General features: G+C 40.1%; 2 protein-coding genes across 2 annotated transcripts; both read left to right on the top strand.

The window, feature by feature from the left end:
- The first annotated feature begins 732 nt into the window (after positions 1-732).
- LOC105441623 lies at positions 733-2,448 on the top strand. Its single transcript, XM_011672912.2, has one exon. It carries the CDS (start codon positions 733-735, stop codon positions 2,446-2,448), a length of 1,716 nt encoding a protein of 571 aa, XP_011671214.2.
- A 3,840-nt stretch (positions 2,449-6,288) lies between these two features.
- LOC100893656 lies at positions 6,289-22,061 on the top strand. The gene is made up of 11 exons (XM_030984075.1): positions 6,289-7,832; positions 10,043-10,251; positions 10,672-10,942; positions 11,370-11,765; positions 12,485-12,736; positions 13,189-13,332; positions 15,273-15,534; positions 16,141-16,422; positions 17,788-18,015; positions 19,121-19,252; positions 21,112-22,061. The coding sequence occupies exons 1-11, from the start codon at positions 7,284-7,286 to the stop codon at positions 21,453-21,455; spliced, it is 3,069 nt and encodes a 1,022-aa protein (XP_030839935.1). The 5' UTR covers positions 6,289-7,283; the 3' UTR covers positions 21,456-22,061.
- The last annotated feature ends 338 nt before the right edge of the window (positions 22,062-22,399 follow it).

Consider the following 22,399-nt stretch of genomic DNA (forward strand, 5'->3'; position numbering starts at 1 on the left):
TACTACTGGGCCAGAAGGGATAAGACCACACAGCGAGGTCACTGACAGGTGGCTATCTCATTAACTCAGCTCTCAACTAACATAAGAAAAAGAGGATCACGGGGGACCAACAGGCACCGATTGGGGAAGTTTTCTATACAGAGGGAGCAAGTAGCTACAAGTAGGAGAGTGGGGCTTTAATTTAAGTATTGTATTACATGTACACATGCACACATGCAGGGACAACAATGTGAACTGGGCCTGGGACATCTTATCTAAATCGAAATGTAATTTATCTTTCATAAATTTGTCTAAAATCATACAAAATGCCTTAACTCTCACACAGCACATACCGTAGAACTTAACTTGACTGTGTGTGTGTGTGTCGCGGGAGTCGGATGTACACTGCAAATGCTTCCTGGTAACTGCCTACACCGACACCCTGGGATGTCTTTATCTGGAATTTCTTCATGAATTTAGGGATTTCACCCTTCCTTCTCATGGCAGATTGAATTTTATGTTCTTTTGGACCAATTCTGTCAACTGAAATCTAAGCTAGATTTTGCCACTCATTTCATTAAGAGTGCCATATGTCTACAGCTTTCACATGGGCTACAGTCATACATGTACAGACATGTACAGGGAATCCACCTAGCTTCTAGTTCTACACTGTACAACTGGCAACCATGGTCAATACTGTAATGTATTATTATTATTACATTCCTTTCTCCACTATGAGTTGATTGAATTAACATGCCCAAGAAACCTAAATTTCCATACTGTGGGAAAAATGTGGCTTGGAAGTCAAAGGGCATTCAGTGTGAAGGTGAATGTGAACAGTGGTTCCATGCAGAGTGTATTAACTTTAACTCTACAGACTACAGTGCCCTAGGCACCAGCTCAATTGTGTGGATCTGCAACATCTGTGGAGTACACAATATCAGCAGGTCAGATCTACTCCTTCCCAGTGCCTTCAGTAGCAACCTCAGCAGCCAAAATCTGTTCAGCTATTTGAACCACACTGACATTGAATCATGCACTACAAATGACAGCAAGGATGAAGGCGAAAGTGATGACTCACTATGCCTTGGATCACCAAAGTTCTCCTCCTCACCCAGAACATCGAAAAAGAAACCCAACAACCCGACAAAGCCAAAGGCAAAAGTCTTAACAATACTCAACGTAAACTGCCAGAGTATTCGCGCTAAGAAGCAGTCATTTGCAATTCTTATACATCAACACAATCCAGATGTAGTAATAGGGACTGAATCCTGGCTGACGGAAGACATACGCAGTAGTGAAGTGTTCCCCACTGACCACTACAACATTGAAAGAAGGGATAGACCCAACGATCCCCATGGCGGTGTTTTTCTTGCGATCAGGAAGGATCTTTTGGCATCCAGAGAAATTGAACTAGAAACTGACTGCGAGCTCATTTGGTGCAAGATCAGCATGCCAGGAGCCAAGACTCTCCATGTTGCTGCCTTCTACAGGCCCCACGAGGGAGATGAAATGAGCCTCACAGAGCTCGAAAGGTCCTTGTCAAGACTGAGCCCCACCCACTCTGTTGTAATAGGCGGTGATTTAAACTTACCGGGATGGGATTGGAGAAACCAACAAGTCGGCAATTGCAGATATCCCAATCTCCATCGCAGACTGGGATCTCTCCTTGATGACCACGGTCTCACCCAAGTAGTTACTGAACCAACCAGATACCAGAACACACTTGACTTACTCCTTGTCAGTAATCCAACTGTAGTCAATGAGGTTACCGTTGTCCCAGGAGTGTCTGACCATGATTGCCCTCTCGTCAAGCTAGATGTGAGACCAACCAGGCGGCACCAGATGCGGAGGAAAGTTTTACTCTACAGCAAAGCTCAGTGGGAGAAGTTTGGTGAGAGCATGGAAGCAGTCAGAGATGAGATAGAAGCTAAAGTAACATATGCCTCTATGAATGAACTATGGCTCATCTTCAAGACTGGCATCGAGAAGGGCATCAATGACTTCATTCCTCAAAAGCTGACTCCACACAAAGCCAACTTACCATGGGTGACAAATGGCATCAGACGACTCATCAAGAAACGTGACAGACTGAGCAACGAGTGCAGACACCTCCGGAAGAGAGAGGGCCTCATTCCATATGCTCTGGAAGAGCGGCTCCGTGATCTCAAAAGAACACTCCAATTCGCACTCAGGAAAGCTTACTGGAACTATGTCGAGTCCATCTTTACTGTTGAAGATGATGACGAAGGACCAGGGAAGTACAACTACATGAAGAGATTCTGGCAATTCATCAAGAATAACAGAACTGACAGTGCTGGAATTGCGGAACTCAAATCTGACGGCGTGCTATTCAGTGAACCTGCTGAGAAAGCTAATGCCCTGAATAGACAGTTCAAGAAGGTTTTTACCCAGGAAATTCCAATCCCTCCTCATCTGTTGCCAGATACGAATCGATGCCTGACATAGTGATAACCCTGAAGGGTATCGAGATGATGCTTAAGAAACTCAAACCACATAAAGCGCCAGGGCCCGATGGGATCACCCCACGCATCCTGAAGCAGCTATCCAGAGTCATCGCTCCCATCTTACGCATCATCTACAGACTCTCGTATGACACCGGCGAGATACCAGATGACTTGCACAAAGCAAACGTGGTGCCTGTCTACAAGAAAGGCGACAGAACCGATCCTAGCAACTATCGCCCAATCTCCCTCACATGTATCTGCTGCAAGATGATGGAGCACATCCTTGCAAGTAGCATCATGAGGCATGGCGATGAAAAGGACATCCTCCACCCCCTCCAACATGGGTTCCGACCTAAGAGATCCTGCGAGCAACAACTACTGGGATTCGTTAGTGACCTCCACAAGAACATGGAGCTAGGTCTGCAAACTGATGTCCTTGTCATGGACTTCAGCAAAGCCTTTGACAAGGTCGGTCACCAGAGACTAATGCACAAGATGGACCACTATGGAGTGAGAGGCAAAAGCAACAGGTGGATCACCAACTTTCTTCACCATCGAACCCAGCAAGTTGTTCTAGAAGGCCATGCATCACCTAAGGTTGACGTCGACTCAGGAGTACCTCAAGGCTCTGTCCTCGGACCCTCTCTATTCCTGTACTACATCAACGACCTACCAGACAAGCTCACCTCTCCAGTACGTCTCTTTGCAGACGACGCCATCATCTACCTAGCGATCAAGGGCAGACAAGACCCTCTTGAACTACAGGAGGACCTTAATAGGCTTGCTGAATGGTCCTCTGAATGGATGATGGAGCTCAACACGGACAAGTGCAAGACCATCACAGTGTCCAGAAAGAAGAGCCAGATACGACACCAGTACATCTTGAACAACACACCACTGGAAGCAGTCTCATCAACCAAGTACCTAGGCATCACAATCACATCAGACTTGAAATGGGACAAACACATCACAGGCATATGCCAGAAAGCAAACAACACCCTTGCCTTCCTCAGACGAAATCTTCGGATCAACTCACCAAAACTGAAGAGTACTGCCTACAAAGCTCTAGTAAGACCACTCATTGAGTACAGTTCTACAGTTTGGGATCCTTCCTCTGCAAACCACATCCATCAAATAGAAATGGTACAAAGACGGGCCGCTAGATTCACCCTCAATCGGTACCACAACACATCTAGCGTGACCTAATTGCTCCAACAACTTGACTGGACCACACTCGAGCAACGCAGAGAAAACTACAGACTGGTGATGATATGTACAAGCTCCACAACAACCTTGTAGCACTCGACACAGCATCCTACATCAACCCTGTCACAAGACCCTCCAGGACTGCCTATGCACATAGCTACCAAGTCCTCCGTTCAAGAACTGAGCAGCATAAGCAGTCCTTCTTTCCCAGGACTGTGAGGAGTTGGAACAACCTGCCATCAGAAACAGTATGTGCCTCATCCGTCAATGCCTGACGGGAGGCAGCAACTAAGTCCGGGAACTTTTTACTTGCACCATGTAAATAGCATTGCACCATGCACCTTGCTCTCGTAAGCACACACACACTCATCAGTCTGCAAGAATCTTCAACTGTGAAGGAGGTAGACTTAACCCAAAGAAGAAGAAGAAGAAGAAGAACTTTAGCTTACATCTAGCGCATGCGCATTACGTTGATCCTATATGGACCGCGTTAGGCGAAGAAACCGTGGGGGCGGCGTTTTGCCTGTTAAGTGCAGAATTAGAAGAAGCCGCCGCGCGCCCTGCCCGGCCCCCCCCCCCACTCAGTGTTATTTAGGGTACGCGTATGCTTGTACCCTCTTTTTGAAAAGACCCCCTATCTGAGCACTGCCAACATTTCCGAACCCCCCTTTCGCGGGCTTTTCACGGGCTTTTCCTGCCTTGGAGACCCCCCTAAATCCGGAACGCTGCTCAATGTACCCCCTATCTCAGGACATGCAGACCCCCCCTCCCCCCTCTCATCTCAGATAAGCTGTCATTACTGTTTGGCCCTTCTTTAAGTTCTTCAAGTTCTTCTTGATCATTTTGAAGCACAATTTTTTTTAGGGCTTCAATATTACACCATATCACAGACACTGATAACATGTAGGGCCTTGCATCTCAGATTTAACATTGTTAAGCGATCCCTTTAATACACAGCCAGGATAGTAGACCTATTACTAATGCAGCTGTGACTGTGTGTGAATTAGGGTAGCCTACACTACAGTACAAAACTACATAAATCTAGATCCAAGTCCCACATATTCATTTTCATGGGTGTAGGAAAATGAGTTTGAAAGTGCTACTATTGTGACCAAACTATAGGGCAAACTACTCACCTGAATGTGCCACCCTGTGAGCCACAGGTAGACAGCCCCAATATCCACAACGAGGAGACTGTGGGTCCTGCTCAAAGACGTCCCAATCATGACAATTTTGGCAGGGCCCACGCCTCATACCCCATCTTGATGCCCCGGCTTGATGCCGACCCTAGCCTGATATGCATGCTGAGCGTGCAGCTAGCGGATGCGCCGTATAGACTATACGTTCTGTTGTTATCTCTCTCTCTCTCTCTCTCTCACACAGATTTTGAGAAGTCCGTACTGCCGCCGTACTGGGACGGGAGTGCATGGGACTCAATGTTTTTACTTGTCATAAATAGTCTCATGAAATAATCCTGAATGAGCTTTCAAAACTAGGCCTAGCAGGAATTTCTGAAATCTGATCGCGGGATTTCATCAATTTTTCTAGCCTAGGCTAGATCTAGACTATGTTCAACTTCAAGATATTTTAATCTAGACTAGACTATAACCATCTTTTTTAATTTCAAAGAGATGAGAGAAAAACACCCCCTTTCTAAAGATAGGGTGTCTGAACGATTTTTCAATTTTCAATTTGGGATCGTTTTTCACCATTTTTGTTTGATATTGGAATAACAAATGTAATCAGAATAATACCTTTCAAATTTCAAGACTCACCGATGTTTCTATCAAAAGATACAGCCCCTCAAAAATTGTGCAATATTCATAGCATTTTGGTCAGAATGGACAGAAAAGTGGTTCACGCAGAGTTATAATTTCTGCTCAAAAGCTGCACAGCTAATGCACAGCACGATATGCAAAGTGTGGAGCAAGGGTATTTTCAAACTGTTGTAACAAATGATCCCTTGGGACTAGAGAAAAAATAAGTGCATGGATATATTCTTTACAGCTGGCCCAACTTATCCCTCGGGGGAGCAGTTAGTGAAATTGGTAAATCTCCGAGTTACCATGGAAACGATGTTTAAATCGCTGTTTTGAGCAAGATATTTTTAGAATTCCGGGGGTGGCCCCCTATGGGGAATATGGAGAAAAACCTGCTCTTTCATATGACACCACATTTATTGAGTTTCACCTTCAGGATCATTTGTTATAAAGGTTTGAATTTCAAATTTTTCATAAAACCATTGACCAATTTTGCTTGGTCGCGCAATGCATGTAGACCACATAGGGATGTGTGCAATCTCTATGGGAAAGATTTTAGCACACAACATCGGGTGCGCGATCAGACACCCTACTAAAGAAATCTCCGGGTGAAAGTCAAATACACCCCCTTTTTTTACATTTCTCGGGCCGGACTTTGTCGCACGAAAAGTACCCCTTTACCGGACATTTTGGCAACACGCATGCGGTCATTTCGAAACCTGAGTGGGGGGGGGGGGGGGGGGCCGGGGCGCCCTGGCGCTGCCCCTAGCTGCCGGATGCCCAACTCGACTGGCCGTGTTCGCTGCATGCACGCTCGCACATGCATGGATGGCATGGTGTCTGTGAGCCGAGGCGGGGATTTGGAAAAACCAGCATAGAAAACAAAGGTTTAGAACTTTCATTTGTATGAAGCTACTAAATATTTTCCTAATGTTTACCAGGCTGTAACCTATTAATTACATGCACTCTCGACATTTACTTACGTAAAGAAGCAGAAAATTGTATTTGTTGAGTGTTCGTTCGTTCGTTCGTTCGGAGGCGGAGTATGGAAGGCCAATGAGGGACATTATTAATTCACAAAACGTGCACAATCTCTCTCTCTTGTCCTTCCTCCTAACGTTAGATCTACTCCTAGATCCTCATCTCCCCTCAAGTAAGAGATCGTCGTCACTGTATTGTAAGTCTGCCAAAGTTCCATAAATGGATTCTACAGGTCGGGCCCGGCCCTTAACTGTTACATAGATTTTGACGGGCTGTAACTTGTGACATTATTGTGTGAGTAGGAGTAGGATAATGCAGCTGGCCAGCTGTGTAGTTTGGCACTAGGTAGTTGCTGATGGGTCCAGGAGGGAGAGCACCGACGCGACTCCAAGAACAGCGCAGGGACAGACTCGAAAGTAGGCCTATTGACTATTGTGCAAACTGTTTTGTGTTTAGGTTATGCAACAAGGTGCTCAACATCCTCTCGCTCTTCCCGACAAAGACGGCACGCGGCAGCATGCAGCAATCATCAGCATCAGATCAGCTGCCTTCCTGATCCTGACAAGATAAGCCTGACTTGGGTCAGGAAGACTTTTGCAGGAGATCTATCATCTGGGCTTCAATGGTGATAGCTGACAAACTGCAGGACTATATTCCTTGCGTAAAAAATATTGACACCAGATCGAGATGATACAAGATCGGGAATTTGAACGGGAGATGACTTTGATGAATTGAAGTCAACAATATTGCTCATTGCCGATAGATAGACTCGATCTGCATGTCATGATGTGGGACTTGAAGCTGAGAGCTACAATGTACTTTGTACTTGTAAGATGTAATCTAGGCCTAGATCTAGGTCTAGATCAAGAGAGCTAGCTGAGCACAAAACATGGATAGCTGTAGCGCTGGTATCATCGACCAGCCTGTCAACCAGCGGCAATGTGCAATTTGTTCAGTGTACTTTGTTAAAAATAGAAAAGGTTTTAGAAGAAAACAGATTATTAAAATAACAAGTCCTAGAACTATAAGTAAAGTTTTTCACAGAGAAGACATCGATCCGTACAGCTACATTTGCGATGTATGCAAATATAAGTTGATTAAACATACTGTTAGAAACAAAAGAGCCCCCACAAAGACGAACAGGAATAAACGGACGTATCGTTCGCCTCCAACAACACCGCCTCCCAAACGCAAGCGAGAAGATGCAGAGTCAGAGACAAGCAGAGAGCTGGTCAGAGAACCTCAGGATCAAGATGAGCACCATGTTGGAGAGGATGAGCCTGAAACGTCAGGAGACTCTCCTATTGACCCCCAGGAAAAGATTAAAACATACCTTGACAAAAAACAATACCTGAGAGCATTCCGTGCTCTTTACAAATTATCAGAAGATGCCAAAATAGCCTTGGTGGAGGCTACTTGTGAAATTCTTAAGAGCGAGGTAAGACTAAAAACGTTTCCCCTTGTTTTTGAAAAATAAAATGGAAGAGTAAATTAAATAACGGTAGTAGATGAGATTAAAATACAAGTCCACTCCAAAAATAACTTCATTTCAATAGAAGCAGAAAAATCAGATAAACCGATCAAAAAAAGTTTGAGCAAAATTGGATACATGTAACTACTATTTTTTATTAAAATAAAAATTAAGTTATGAATTTTTGAAAAAGTATGTACATGTAAAACTCTGTGGAACAATGAAAATCACTACTCGAATTGCCAATTTGGTTATCAGTTTGTGACGTCATGTCCTCACTATTTGTTTAATTGCTTTAGTTTAATCCCATTAATTTCCCTTTTTATCCCCCAAAACTTGATTTCCCCGGCCATGCCTAATGCCTTAATTAATTTGCCCATGTCATACAATTCGTACCACATTGCTTGCATTACATTTCACAAAATCTATTATGAACTTTGGAGAATTTATATTATTTTCTGAATATTGTATAGTCTATACATAATGATTGATTTTTATATAAATATAGTTTATCAGAATTCACATTTTTCATGATTTAACTGGAAAAACTGTACTCTATATTGCATCTACACAAAAACATCAATCTTTGATGCTGGTGTGAAGAAATAATTAGATTCTTAGGGGGCAAAAGGAAATTTATATTATATAAAGAATAATAAGTGTATAGTGAGGACATGACGTCACAGACTTGTGAGTGGGTTGCCAATTTGTGTAGTGACTTTAAAGTTTTTTATGTTACTAAAAATTCATAACTTTCTTATTTAGTTATCTGATTTTCCTCAAACTTTTTTTGATTGGTTTGTCAGATTTTTCTGCTTCTATTGAAAGTAAGTTATTTTTGAAGTGGACTTGCCCTTTAAATTTTAAAATTAGAATGTAAGTGTAAGCTCAAACAGCTGTTGCTGAACTCTTATTAATTAATTATTGAATAAGACAAATGATGCTGAGCTACTTAGAACGTACTACTCATTGACGTATCAGGGGGGAGGGGTGTTTTGGGTAAACGGCAAAAGGGGGTGTTATTTTTTAAAGACACCCTTTAACTGTGTTTTATCTATGACCCCCCCCCCCCCCCCCCTTGGCAAAAAAAATGTTTTAAAATCAGGGGGGGGGGGGCGGGGGTTGGAGGGTGAGGGGAAAAAAAGGAGTATCCACCCCCCCCCCCCCCCCCCCCCCCGATTTTAAAAACATTTTTAATTTTTGCAAGGGGGAGGGACATACGTGTAGATAAAACACAGGTAAAGGGTGTCTTTAATGTTCTAAAACAGCCCCTTTTGTCAAAGGTATAAAAGCTCCAAACTTAAAATTTTAACCATAAATGATTGTCTTTCTCCTTTTACCTTATATATGACTTATGTTATTTAAGAAATCAGACTTCTTACAAGCTATTACTATTAATAATTATGATTATCTTGGGGTGATTTCCTCTAAATCTAATTTCACTTTAAATTTGCTTTGTTTTTCTTTTCTTTTTTTTTTTTTTTTTTTTTTTAAATAAAAAAAAACATAAAAAACACTGCTAAAATGGATCTATTTCTGATTTAAAAAAAAAAATGTCGGCGGCCATCTTAAAAAATAGCCCGAATACAGGGAAAATGTACCCAGTGGCCATTTTGAAAGAAAAAAAAAGGGCCTCCTCCTTCCTATTTTTCTAAAAAACAGGGCGCTAAACATATATTTTTTTTTTATTTGGCCTAATATTTATATAACGCACATATCCACCAAATGTGGTGCTCAATAATATTATCCCTGCTTATTAGCTGGGCAACCAATTACAGTGCTCACAGCACTCGTATATAATCATGATAATTTTAAGTTTATCAATAAGTCACTGATATGAAAATATTTTTTTCCTTGGAAAATGGGGGTAGGCATTACTGTACATGTCATCCGCCCTGAGATGATGTGGGGGTATTACATGTATACCCCCGAATGTACGCCAGTCATAATGACTCCTGACTGGCTCACTGGGGTAGTAGGCCTATAATGTCATATAGTTTCGTGGGGAGCATTTGCTTCATTAAATTTTCTGAATGTTGTGTCCACTCCCATCACCTTTCACAGACCCTGAATCATCTCCTTCTTTATAAGTAACAATGATTAAAATGGTGCCTAACATTAAATGCCATTGCACACTGTCACTAGTTCTATCATTTTTGTCCCTCATGAATATATAGTTGAGAGAGGCCAAGAGAATACCTTCGTTTTCACAGGAGGTATCTTCAGAGGCAATTAAGGCATTCTCATGGGCCCAAGCATGTAAAGAAGCAAAAGATGCTGTTCCAGCAACTGTCCGCTGTATCGAGACTATGATGCCTTCGCTGAAGGCGACAATGCGCCATGAATACATTTGCATAGGGGCAGGCCGAAGTAACAGAACTAAAAGGTATTTCTTTCAAAAAAAAACTGGGTGTTTTCTTTACAATTAGGAAGTTCATGTATCATGATCGATTAAATAATATTATTGTTTGTTTATTTTGCTTTTTGTTTTGTTTTTCCTTTTTTTAAAAATTCCAGTATGATCCTGAATTAAATTTAGGCCAATGTTGATTCTGATGTTTACAGTAATTAATTATATGAATTTCAGCATTGCATGTCCAAGCGAATGCTTTCATGATACGGTACATGTATACTTAAAGTAAGGCACTATCAAAATGATATACTGGTATGTACTATAAGCCCTATGAAGAAGTATGTGTTTGCGATGAATAATAAAGACAATTAACAAAAGTATATATGGATAACCCCATATCAAAACTCCTGTAATTTCACTAATTGTTTGATACGTTTTTTCTTTTTTTCCCAGGAATCTAGACCATGATGAAGCCGTCTCTCTCAGATGCCGAAAAGTGGGACACTTGCTTTCCACGATTCTCCACCAAAGGTCAAGACTTAAATACTCATTTGTGCAAGGTTGTGTTGGAATAGAGTTATGGAGACAGAGAGTCAGTCGCAACGTCTTTCTTACACTAAACCACATGGGTATCACCCAAGGCATCCAAGCGTCCAAATGCAAAGTGGAGGAAATCAGTAAATCCCATGACAAGCAACTGTGGGAATGGAAACGCACGGCGGAAGTAAGTTTTCTTTTTCCATCGGCACTATCGCTATCCGGGATTTTGAAAGCAATGATATCAAATTTTCTCACCTCCCTTGCTTCCATGTCAACGGTGCTGCTTACTGTCTTTTCACAATTATTGAGACTCAATTTCCCATTTAAAAAAATCTAGTTAACAAAATAAATGAGTTTTGACTTGATTGAATTTTTAAAATTTCAATCCGAGTTATTCACTTTATTATGTTACTCATAACCAATGATTTGTTTAAACAATACTGATTTAAAAAAAAATTATGTCTCATTTTTTTCTTTAAAGTTCTTCCATTAATGTGCCTTACTAGTTTTGATTTGAGAACAAAAATATGACACTTTAAATAAAGTGAGACCTGATAAATAGAGAGAGAGAGAGAGAGAAAAGTGAATGATTTGTCTGATTACATTTTCAGGAGAGGAGGATCGAAGCAAGAAGGAGGCTGAACTACCACGTCCGTCCAAATTATAGTTTCTGTTGTGATAACATACAAGTATGTAAAGTTGTAAGTAAGCAAGGGAAATACCAGAGGAATGGACAGACAAACACAACCTTGCTTCAAACAATGAGTTTCGCTGTCAAGGACAGGATTACAACAGGCAGTACAAAGAACCAAGTACCTGCATCGCAGCTGGACCCATACACCTTCCTCCCATCCCCGGAAGTCCTGGAAAGGCAGCGAGAGAGGGCCACATTCATTGTTCGCAGGATACTTCTAGAATACATTCCTGAACTTCAATATCTCAAAGACAAAGTGCCCCAAAGGCTCCTCCACAAGCACACCAAAGATATGCAGGCAAAATCTGAATGTGTAAGTTGACGAGTGATAGTCAAAACTTGTACTTTACACTCATTGGTCCAAATTCACAAAGGAGGTATGTCGACAAACCGTGGTTTTCGTGCGTCTTGTGACGCGTTTCGACTAGTTTCGACACGTATTTACAAACCAGGTTTGTAAAAAACGCGTAAAAACGCGTCATATGACGTACGAAAACCAAGGTTTGTCGACATACCTTCTTTGTGAATTCGGGCCATTATCTTTCTACTTCTGTCCCCGTTCTTTTTTCAATATATATATATTTCACTTTTGTCACTTTGACTCTCCACTCCTCGTTTGCCTTTATTTCTCTTTCTCTCTCATCTCTCTCTCTCTCTCTAGGCTACTCCTTCTACATGTTACGTACAATATTGTCACTTATTCTCTCTTTCCTTTAGATCACTGAACTATTCAAATATTGATATAATTTGTATTTATTTCTTTTCTATATATGCTGCTTGTAAGTGTCTGCCTTCCTTAATCCTCAATCCTCTCTCTCTCTCTCTCACATGGTGCACCCCCAAGCCTACTGTGTATTTTCTATATATGTTATGATATCTCTTTTAAATGAACTTTCTTTCTTTCTTTTCCCGGAGCTCCCGGGAGTTAAATCAACATAGTTTTCATTCAAGAACTTACAATTAATAACAGGTAATATCCTGATGCGAATTAGAAGGTCGCATTTTATAGTCATGTATGTTTATGTTTAACAGGTGACACTAGGTGTTGTGGATGCAGATCCAAGCACAACTCAAGGGATGATCCGAGTGATGGAGAATCTGCAGCAGTATGTCCCTGTGGTGGAAGGGAAACCTGTGCCATGTCTTCTCAATGGTGATAGCCTGACAATAGAGAGGATCCTGAATGCTCAAAGAGCAAGGAGCAATGGAGAGGAGTGGGACGATCGTTTGGAAGGATTCCATGCATGTCCTCAAGAATTCCATAAAGAAAGGCTTCACTTGCAGGTAAGTGCCAAAGATCTGCCATCCATCCAATTTGAATTAAATAAAGATATACAGTAGCCTACATGGTAAACCGCGTCAGGGGCCCCTCCACGGAGGGGGGGGGGGGGGGGGGGGGGGGGGGGGGGAGGAGTGAGCAAACGACCCCTTTTTGTTTCTTTTTCTCTCTCTCTTTCCTTTTGCCCCTTAGCAAATGTAGGCCTAGTACTGTGCATCCCCCCCCCCCCTTTCCACATTGCCTCATACATGTAGTTTGTGAGGAGAGTGCCTGCCGAGGGTGGAAAGACCATGTAGGATGGCAGAGACACACATACTGTTTGTGTGGAGAGTGCAAAGGGTCTGTACACTATTAACTACCGGCAAGATTTTATAGTAGATATGTATGGGGAGATGGCTTTTGTTCCAAGTCTTTCTAAATATTCGGCTTCTCTATTCCACATCCAATTATACAATAGGACTCCAACAAAAAGTTCTACATTGGTGCGAGCCTGACAGAAAGAGGAACCATAGCCCAGCTAAAGAACAATTTCAACCATAAGAGCTTCTCTAGTGATATCATCAGGTCTTCCCAACATGACTTTGTATTGGAGCTGTACCAGGTAAAAATGCATATTTGTTTAATTATTTGTATAAGTCATAATGATACTCAATTGGTATGAAAGTATAATGTCAATTTTAATTTGAAATGATAAATGATCATACATGGCAACATCATCTATTGCATAAACAATAAGAACATCAGTGCCTTGATGGATACTTTACAAGTAGGGCCCCAAAGGGTGGGGGGCACTCAATGTATTGGACAGACGGGTTAACTGAGGCACACCCCCGTCAAAAAATCTGAGTGCCCCTCCCCCCCTGGAATAGGGCCTACATTTGTAGTTTCAATATATCCATCAACCTGCCTATATTAATTACACAAGAGGACTTAATGCTGTTATGTAGCGCAATCTCATGTCATCACGCCATGATCTCCTGAGATTTCTCAAGCCTGTACATAGCAGCATTGAATCCTCTGTGGCAACGACCCCCTCCATTGGTTCGGGTACTACGCCCAGCCCTAACAGCCCCTTTATGATATTCTGCCTCTTGGCTGCATTTTGGGGTAAACCTAAATATGGCCTATGCCCCATCCCCTGCTAGGGCAATGTTATGCCCCTTGCACCGTTTTAGAGTAATGATGCACATTCCCCTTTCCCTCCCCCCAAACAAAATTGAGGTGCATCCTGCCTGTAATAGCACTGTGCCCATAGCCCCTTTGTATAATTTTTGCAGTGCATGTGCCCCTATCTGTATTGTAAGGCATCCTACTATTCCTCTGCCCGCCCCAAATTTTATGTATTATGCCCCTGCCCCCTTTTTCCACTACTCTGTCTTCTGCCCCCCCCCCCCTTTAACACTGTGCTCTCTGTCTGCCCCTGCCTTTTAATATACACTCTGCCCCTTAATGTAGGGCCCTTGTATCTCCATTTGTATTATATGTGTTTTAATGATATTGTGGCCCCTGTCCTCTTTCATAAGATACTGTGCACCGCCCCCCCCCCCCTCCCTCCCCCCGCCTTGCACCCCTTCTGACCCTTTCCAAACAAACAACATCATCAAATATTTTTTGCCCAGGATTGGTTTTAATATTTGCAAGAACTGCTCAGATTGCTGTAGACTGCTTTCTAACAACAATTGGTCAATAAAGGCAATGACGGCTTCTTTAAGCCAGACAAGATAACAAATAGATGGATGAAGTGCACTTTCCATCAAAAGTGTGATGTATACACTGTCTCTTTAAAGGGACTTGGTAAGATTGTTCAGATGAGAGATAGTGGTGCTAAGGTAGTGACTTCAATGCTAGATGTACAATTAAAGATAATCTGAAAATTTGAGTGAAAACGGATCATTATTCATGGTACAAATTGGGAAAAACTGATCTGATCGATTCCTTAATTCTCCCAACTATATTATTCTACTTCTATTCTACTACTTGTCAAAGCCTGTTCAGCATCAAGACAAGGACAATTTAATTACATTTTAGGTGAATTTTAATCGTCACAAAGCAATAAAATGGCTCTACATTCCATTCCAGACAGTTAAGTGTTGACAGATTTTTATAGCCTGTTTTATCATGGAAAAACGGTTGGGAAAATTCAAAAATGGTTGGGAGAATTTACTGTTAATCACTGTTAGAGGGTGCCTCACATCGACGCCTTCAAAGAAAACCATAGATATCTTTGTGGTTTGAGAATTTGTTCAGGATTTTTTTGCATGTCAGAGGATTAGTATAGTAGAAGGAATATAGTAAGTAACATTTTATACAAAAATTAAGCAAATTTTTTCATCAACCTTCAACAATGTTACCGAGTCACTTTAAAGAAACACAATATTTTGTTTTCAACTTCCTGAAGTTTGTTTGGGTTTGATAAATAGCCTGGTAGATGCACAGGGTGAATGTCTATTTACACATGTGAAAAACTGCTAAATGATAAATAAGTAACTTTAAGGGCCTTTGGCACCTAATGCCCACTCATGTCTATCTATTTTTATTCAGTTCTCAACAGAAGGTCATGTTCTGCTCTGCGCTATGAAATTATGTGGTATGAAGAAGCTGGATGACATCCCAGAAGGTCTTCCAACTAACTACAGAAAGCTTAATGAACAAATAAGTTGGATTGACCAACTGTCACACCAAGTCGTGGACTTCTGTTGGACTAGTCCTGACCAAGCAGATGTCCATGTAGCTGCAGAAGCATTCTCTGAGGCTGCCAATGATCTACCAGAGTCGGCCCTTTATAACTGTGTTTGCCACTCAGGTAAATTGTTTATTTATTTTTTATTTTTATTTTTTTCATTTTCATTTTCAGGAATATAGAGGAGTATAACAATAACAAAGAGCACAAGAAAAGGAATTATAATAATAAATACAATAACAGGAAAAAAGCCATCAACTAATGCCTGACGATTACCAAAAGAAACTGAGTTTCTGTAGGAGGCTCTCCTCATTAGTTGATGGTTTGTTTTGTTTATTATCTCTGATATTTCTGTGAAGAGATTTAAACTTTTAGGGCAAATTGAAGGTACGTCCCAAATGGTACAAGTTATTTAGGCTTTAGTATAAATTATTGTTAAAATATACCGACTTAAAATGATGTGTATGATTATTGAAACTTTTTAGCTTTTCATCTTAATGTAGTGAATGATATACTAAAATTTTCCTGGCATCAAATACTGAGATGTTAGAATTCATTGAAAACTCATTAAAACAAAGTTTATATAGGTCAAATAGAATTATTTACACATTTTTCTACCACATTAAATAATGAAAATACAACTACATGTAGTTAAAAGGGAACACTGACAGAAACACTTGAAATTTTGAACCCTTTTGTATTCTATTTTCTTATTTCTTATCTCTTCAGAAAACACTGGTAACATGTTAAAGTGCTGCAGCAGAACATGCAAGCATTCATGGTTCCATCTTGACTGTGTTGGACTTACACAAGCTCCTGATCCTGACACGGACTGGTTCTGCAGCCCAGAATGTGCACGAAGTGATTACTACATCTACTGCATCTGCCACAGGAAGCATGGCCTGTTAAGGGAGAATGAAATGATCCAGTGTCATCTAGCAGACAGATGCAAGAGATACGAGTGGTATCACAGAAGCTGCCTAGGAATCAAACAAGATGAGACTCTGCAAGGTTGGTGGAACTGGTTCTTTTAAATCCCCACTGCACTACTTGGGCCCTCTATATAGCAAACAATGCCTAATCAGTGCCTGTTGGTCCCCCATGATCCCCTTTTTCTTATGTTAGTTGATGAGATAACCGCCTGTCAGTGACCTTGCAGGGAGGTCTAATCCCCCTGGCCAAACTAGTGCAGACGAGCTTTAATACTAATATCACATTCTGATATGACTTCATGTAACCCTAAAAAGATTTGGTGATTTGGTAAGTGTTATGGGGGGGGGGGGGTGGGCATCATGGCCCCTTGATAGCTTTAGCTGTCACTAAACTTGTGAACACAATGATATTAGGCAAAAGCAGCCATTTTAAAAGTAGCTATTTCTAAAGTACCGTAATTAACCTTGTATAAACCGCCCTCGTGTATTAACCGCACCCCTCTTTTTCGGCCTAAAAAAACTTTTTTTTTTGCCGACTAGTTTTTTGCCGACTTAAAAAACAGTAGAGGACCTAGGATAGAACCTTGTGGTACGCCATGTAATAGAAGAAAAATTGGAGGAATTATTATTATCAACTACATATTGAAATCTATTAGAAAGATTACTTTCAAACCAAGATGACAGACAAATTTGAGTGTTGTTCTAGTTTTCGAGTGGTGAGTCAACACACTGATTACTGAGCTGGGAGACATTGCCAGGCATAGCGCCAGGTGAAGGGGCATAAATCGAAACTTTAATTTTTTTTTTTTTTTGGGGTGTACTGTGCATAAACCGCACCCCCGACTTTGAAATTTTTTCGGCGGCAAAAAGGTGCGGTTAATACACCGTTAATTACGGAGCCATTTCAATAAAGAATATGAAAAAGAATACAAAATATGCAAATATGAGTTGCAATGTGACCCCAATTTGAGACATCAAGTTATCAACGCTTGATGCATGTTGAAATCGATTGTGCAGGTATTAAGAGTATTTTTAAGAGATGCTTTCAAAGAATGGAGAGATGAACAATGCCTTATTGAGTTTGGTAAGGAGTTTCAAACATCAGGTTTAGATGTTTTACTGACTTTTGTGCTAACATCATTTCAGGATTTTTTAAGTGATCATTTTTTTAACAACGGGTGGGATATGTGGAACAGTTTGAAGATGTTGTGAAATAGGGATGGTAGTTGATTATGAAGCTATTTACTCATAAATAAGCTTGTCTGAAAAATGTGTTCTTAAGGCCATTCTTAAATTTTATATAGGTAATTTTCACTGATATACCGGTAATAGTCACGTCACCTCACCCCACCCCCCCCCCAAAAAGGGGGTCTACTGCTGGAAATATACCTAGACAGTAAAGGTTAAGTGATAATACCTTATTGATCTCTTTTCTCATTCATAGAACCATGGTATTGTGGAGAAACTTGTACACTAGGGGCAGAGAATGATGATCCTGTTCTCAACCATACCAAGGCTCTAATGTACGAGGGTCTTTGTCATCTTGTAAGACGTGAAGCGGTCCGTGAGGGAGATGGACCTGCCATGATCGATGATTGGAAAGCAGACATGCTTCATTTCCATGAGAAAAGCCATCTAAAGTACTTGATCAATGGCCACTACTTACTTGCATGTATGTACATATATATTTTGCATGTACCACAATTGCAAGTTTTTTTTGGCCAACTCTCAGTGTTATAAATGTAAATTATTGCAGATACATTTACTGGTGCTAATTAGACAACAGCTAGTATTTTAAATTAAAATTTGTGTCAAAAAGTGATTGCAGACTCAACATATATATATAATAATAATAATAATAATAATAATCTTTAAAGTCCACTCCGAATTGTATTAAGCTAAACAGAAAGTGGAAATTCTTTTTACCCAATTGATCGTGAGCCCGGCAGCCACTGAGCAGCGCCAGATCGACATTGCTTTATCCCTTATTGATATTTCCAAATAGTAACCGAGCATAAAACCTGTACTACAGGCCTACATAGTAAGCTATCTTGAGAAAATTCATCCCCTTGAAAATCATTTTTTTAAATTTGCATTCTGACTGATAAGGGTTATAAGGGAAAATTGCAATGTGATAACCTCCAGGAGATAATAGACTGCACTTTAAAGGTACTATGTCCCATTTGCAGGCCCAAAAAATGAAAAGGTTAAATTCCAACGGCATTTGAAAGACAATACTAATTTAGAACTTCCCTAAAAAAAAGGGGGCTGGAAAATGTCTTTATTTTGGAAAATAACGACTATTAGTTGTTGAATCGACTTAGGAGCTATAGAGCCAATAAGTACTAGTCTGATTTTTCAGACCATTGTACCGAATGGTCATATGTTTTATGCTGCGCAAAGATTCAATCAGTTTAATTTTTGCTATTACAAGAAGTGGGTTATTGGTGTAGACAAATGCTTGTGTACCCTTTACAGCTCATTTTATGTATGTTATTACCAAAGATGAAAAAAGCCAGTCAGTCACTCAATAGTGTCTGACAATGAAGTCTAGCAAGTAAACAGGTTTCCTTGCATAATTTGAATATTAGGACACTGCTAACGTTTAAATTTCACAGATAGGACATACATGACGTATTCATAATTCCTGCAAAGTTCTACAGAATTTGATGTTGGCTGCAAAAGGGACATACCGGTAATATCTTTAACTTATGAGAATGAAGTCATGTGCATGCATTGCATCCAATTCTGATGCCCTTACTAATCATCTCATGTAGGTGTAGGAGGTTTTGCAGACCCTCAACTTCAGATCAGCTACATGTGGAATCGAGTAGCAAACGCAACAGGGAAGCCTGGTGGGAATATCGGCCTTGATCAGACAAATGACTATGTGAGCTTGGATTACAAAGGTAAGGTGATTATACAAATAATACACAGCAGTGAGGGCATTAGTAAAAATTACCCACACAAGGTACCTTTGGAACAGTCTAACACGCCCGAGGTGATAGCCGAGGGTGTTTGGACTGTTGTGAAGGTACCAAGTGTGGGTAATTTTACTAATGCCTAACAAAATGATGTGTAATATTTGTTTTATAAGATAACATTTTATTTGTTATATAAAATGATGTTTTATGATTTTTTTTGCTAATATGACCGGTCATAAGCATGTGAGGTAATAGCCGAGGGTGTTTGGACTGTTGTGAAGGTACCGAGTGTCGGTAATTTGACTAATGCCGAACAAAATGATGTGTAATATTTGTTTTATAAGATGACATTTTATTTGTTATATGAATTGATGTTTTATGATTTTTACTAATGACCGGTCATAAGCATTTGAAAATGACCGGTCCTTATCAAAATTATGTGTTAGACCAAATAAATGCCTGGTCACATTTACGCTCTCAACCAATCATTTGATTAGGATCCCGTCATTATCTTATACTCTATTTTGATATACAGTGCGTCCCAGAAAAAACGAAACCGAGAATTATCGATGTTTTATCATAATTTAGTCACATTTATAATTAATAAATGACACATATTTGGAAAGCTTAGATCCTCTTCTTTCATTTGATGCAACTCATATGATGCATATTTCATGCATGAGTGATTAAAATGAATTTGAAGAGAGGAAACCAAAAAGTCATTTGGCGGACGGAATCAAAGAGAAAATCACATTTCGATGAATCTCGGTTTCGTTTTTTCTGGGACGCACTGTACAGGGCGTTATATTTTCTCCAGCAAGATCTCACCAAATACTCTTATGATAAGAGATATTGTTTCACATGCCACACTGTTCAGGATGATTGAGTTAGGGACAACTGAATTGACATTTGTAACAAATCAGTGTAAAATAATTGATTTCTGAACAAGAAAATTGATCAACACAATCAGCAGTCATGAATGGAAACCTTTCTGTGCTTCAATACATGGGAGATGAATTGTCACTTGGCTTACCCAAATTTGAATTTAATGCCTGTTTGGTCTCATATCCCACATGGTCTAACCCTATTTCGTCTACAACCTTTTCATCTTATTGCCACTTGGCCTGTTTACCGTTTCGTCAAATATCTAGTTAGGCTATGCCCATTTTCTTTTATACCGATTTGGTCTAATACCACTTAGTCTATTTGACTAGACGAACTGGTAAGATACCAAATGGTCATCAGATGAAATAGGGAAAATTATGTAGACTAAGTGGCAATTAAACAATTTGGTCATAAGAAAAATGACAATTAGCCCAAGTGGGTATAAGACAAAGTGAAAATAAACCAAACAGCAATTAGACCAAATTGGTAGTAGACTAAATTTAGCCAAAGTTGTTAGATAATCTGGGAATTGTACCAACAGGTATTAGACCAAGTGGCAGAAGGGGTCATGTTGAAAGCCTTTTATGATAAATTTAGCTTAGTTTACACTCTTTTCTCAATTATTCAAAACAGGAAATAAATAATTCTCTGCCTTTGACTTTACCTTTAGTTTATTTTATTACAATTGTAATAAAATAATTCTGCAGATATTACTTTTGTAAAAAAACAAATATATTCATTCATCCATGAGAGTATACGATACATATATACCATGAGAGAAGATGAAGTGAATCTTTCACATTTCGATATGTGTAAGTTTATTTTCATAAGAAACACATTGCATGTGAAAATTAACACCAAATATATCTTTCTTTACTCACCATTAGCTCTGTTCATCCAGGTAATAGATATGGATCACTACTCAAAACAATATTTTTGTCTAAATATATCAAATACAGAAATGTTGGAGACTGCCGGAGGTAGATTTACTGAAGACCAGATGAAAATGTGTGCAAAGATGAGTGGCCAATTTGAGAGTTCATTGGATGCCATGCTCACTAATGCGAACGTTCATATGGGAGTGAAGCATCAGAAGGAAAGACGGAATGGATATGAAGATGAAATCGTCCGTTTTGTTGAAGAATATGAGCAAGATGCACTCTTTGACTACATTCCAGGCAGGGAGCATCCAGCTCATCAACAATTTGAACATCGTAGCAAAGTACATTACCCTAAAAGACTTGGACAGAAATTGAAGCAACTCTCTAACAATTTGGATTTGGGACATGTAGAATTAGAATAAGATGTCTTGTAATGACAATTCCAATTAAAATTTGGGTCTGCACAAATGCATTGGCAAGGTTTAATGGACAAACATATATATTACCATAAAGATATTTGACATGAATGGTTTGAACGCCATATTATTTATTGGAGCCCTGACAAAACTGAAAGTTTGAGGAAGGCCATGATGCAAAGTGAAGTAGTTATTAATAGAGGCACATTAATGAACTGTTTACTTAAGAATTCTTTCAAATATCTTCAACGTGTAGTAGCTCTGTCAAAAGTCAGCTTAATTGTACACATATTGCACAGACATTTGAAGTACTTCTACATTGTTGTTGATGGCTTATTTTGTTTTCTTATCACAAACAAAACAACAATACAATAGTCTGCATTATCCGAGCAAGATTTTAGGGAATCTTTACTCATTCCTGTAACAAAAGAGGTTATCAAGCACACCTCTTCTTGAATAAGCAAAGCTGTCCTGGGGGGTGTTTCACAAAGACTAAGATCGACTTTGAGTTGGACTTAACTATGGCAGGCCGCTCATGCCACTGGTGGCTCTCACAATTGGTCTCTCAATTATGATCTGTAGATAATATTTGTTCCTTCAATAAGGAACTATCAAAAAAGGTAAATTCTGTAAATTCGTGACCAATATTTGTACGTCCCTTGAGAGACAATCTTGGCCTTCCCTGCCCTTCCAACCCTGGCACACCTCCCAACCTCTTGCCAGTATGCCATCACATCACAGGGGCCAGTTTCATAAAACTTGTTATCTATAACAACTGCTAAATTTCTATGACAAATTTGCTCTCAGCCAATCAGATGCCATGATTTCAGTAGCTTATAACAGTAGCGTGTAACTTGTTATTGATATCAAGTTTTATGAAACAGCGCCCAGGATACACCCCGATGAAATATATACTACATCTGGCAAATCTATGCCCGAGTCGGATGCCA

The sequence above is a fragment of the Strongylocentrotus purpuratus genome, unplaced genomic scaffold (assembly GCF_000002235.5).
Source record: "Strongylocentrotus purpuratus isolate Spur 01 unplaced genomic scaffold, Spur_5.0 spur5_scaffold_14, whole genome shotgun sequence".
Taxonomy (NCBI): Eukaryota; Metazoa; Echinodermata; class Echinoidea; order Camarodonta; family Strongylocentrotidae; genus Strongylocentrotus; species Strongylocentrotus purpuratus.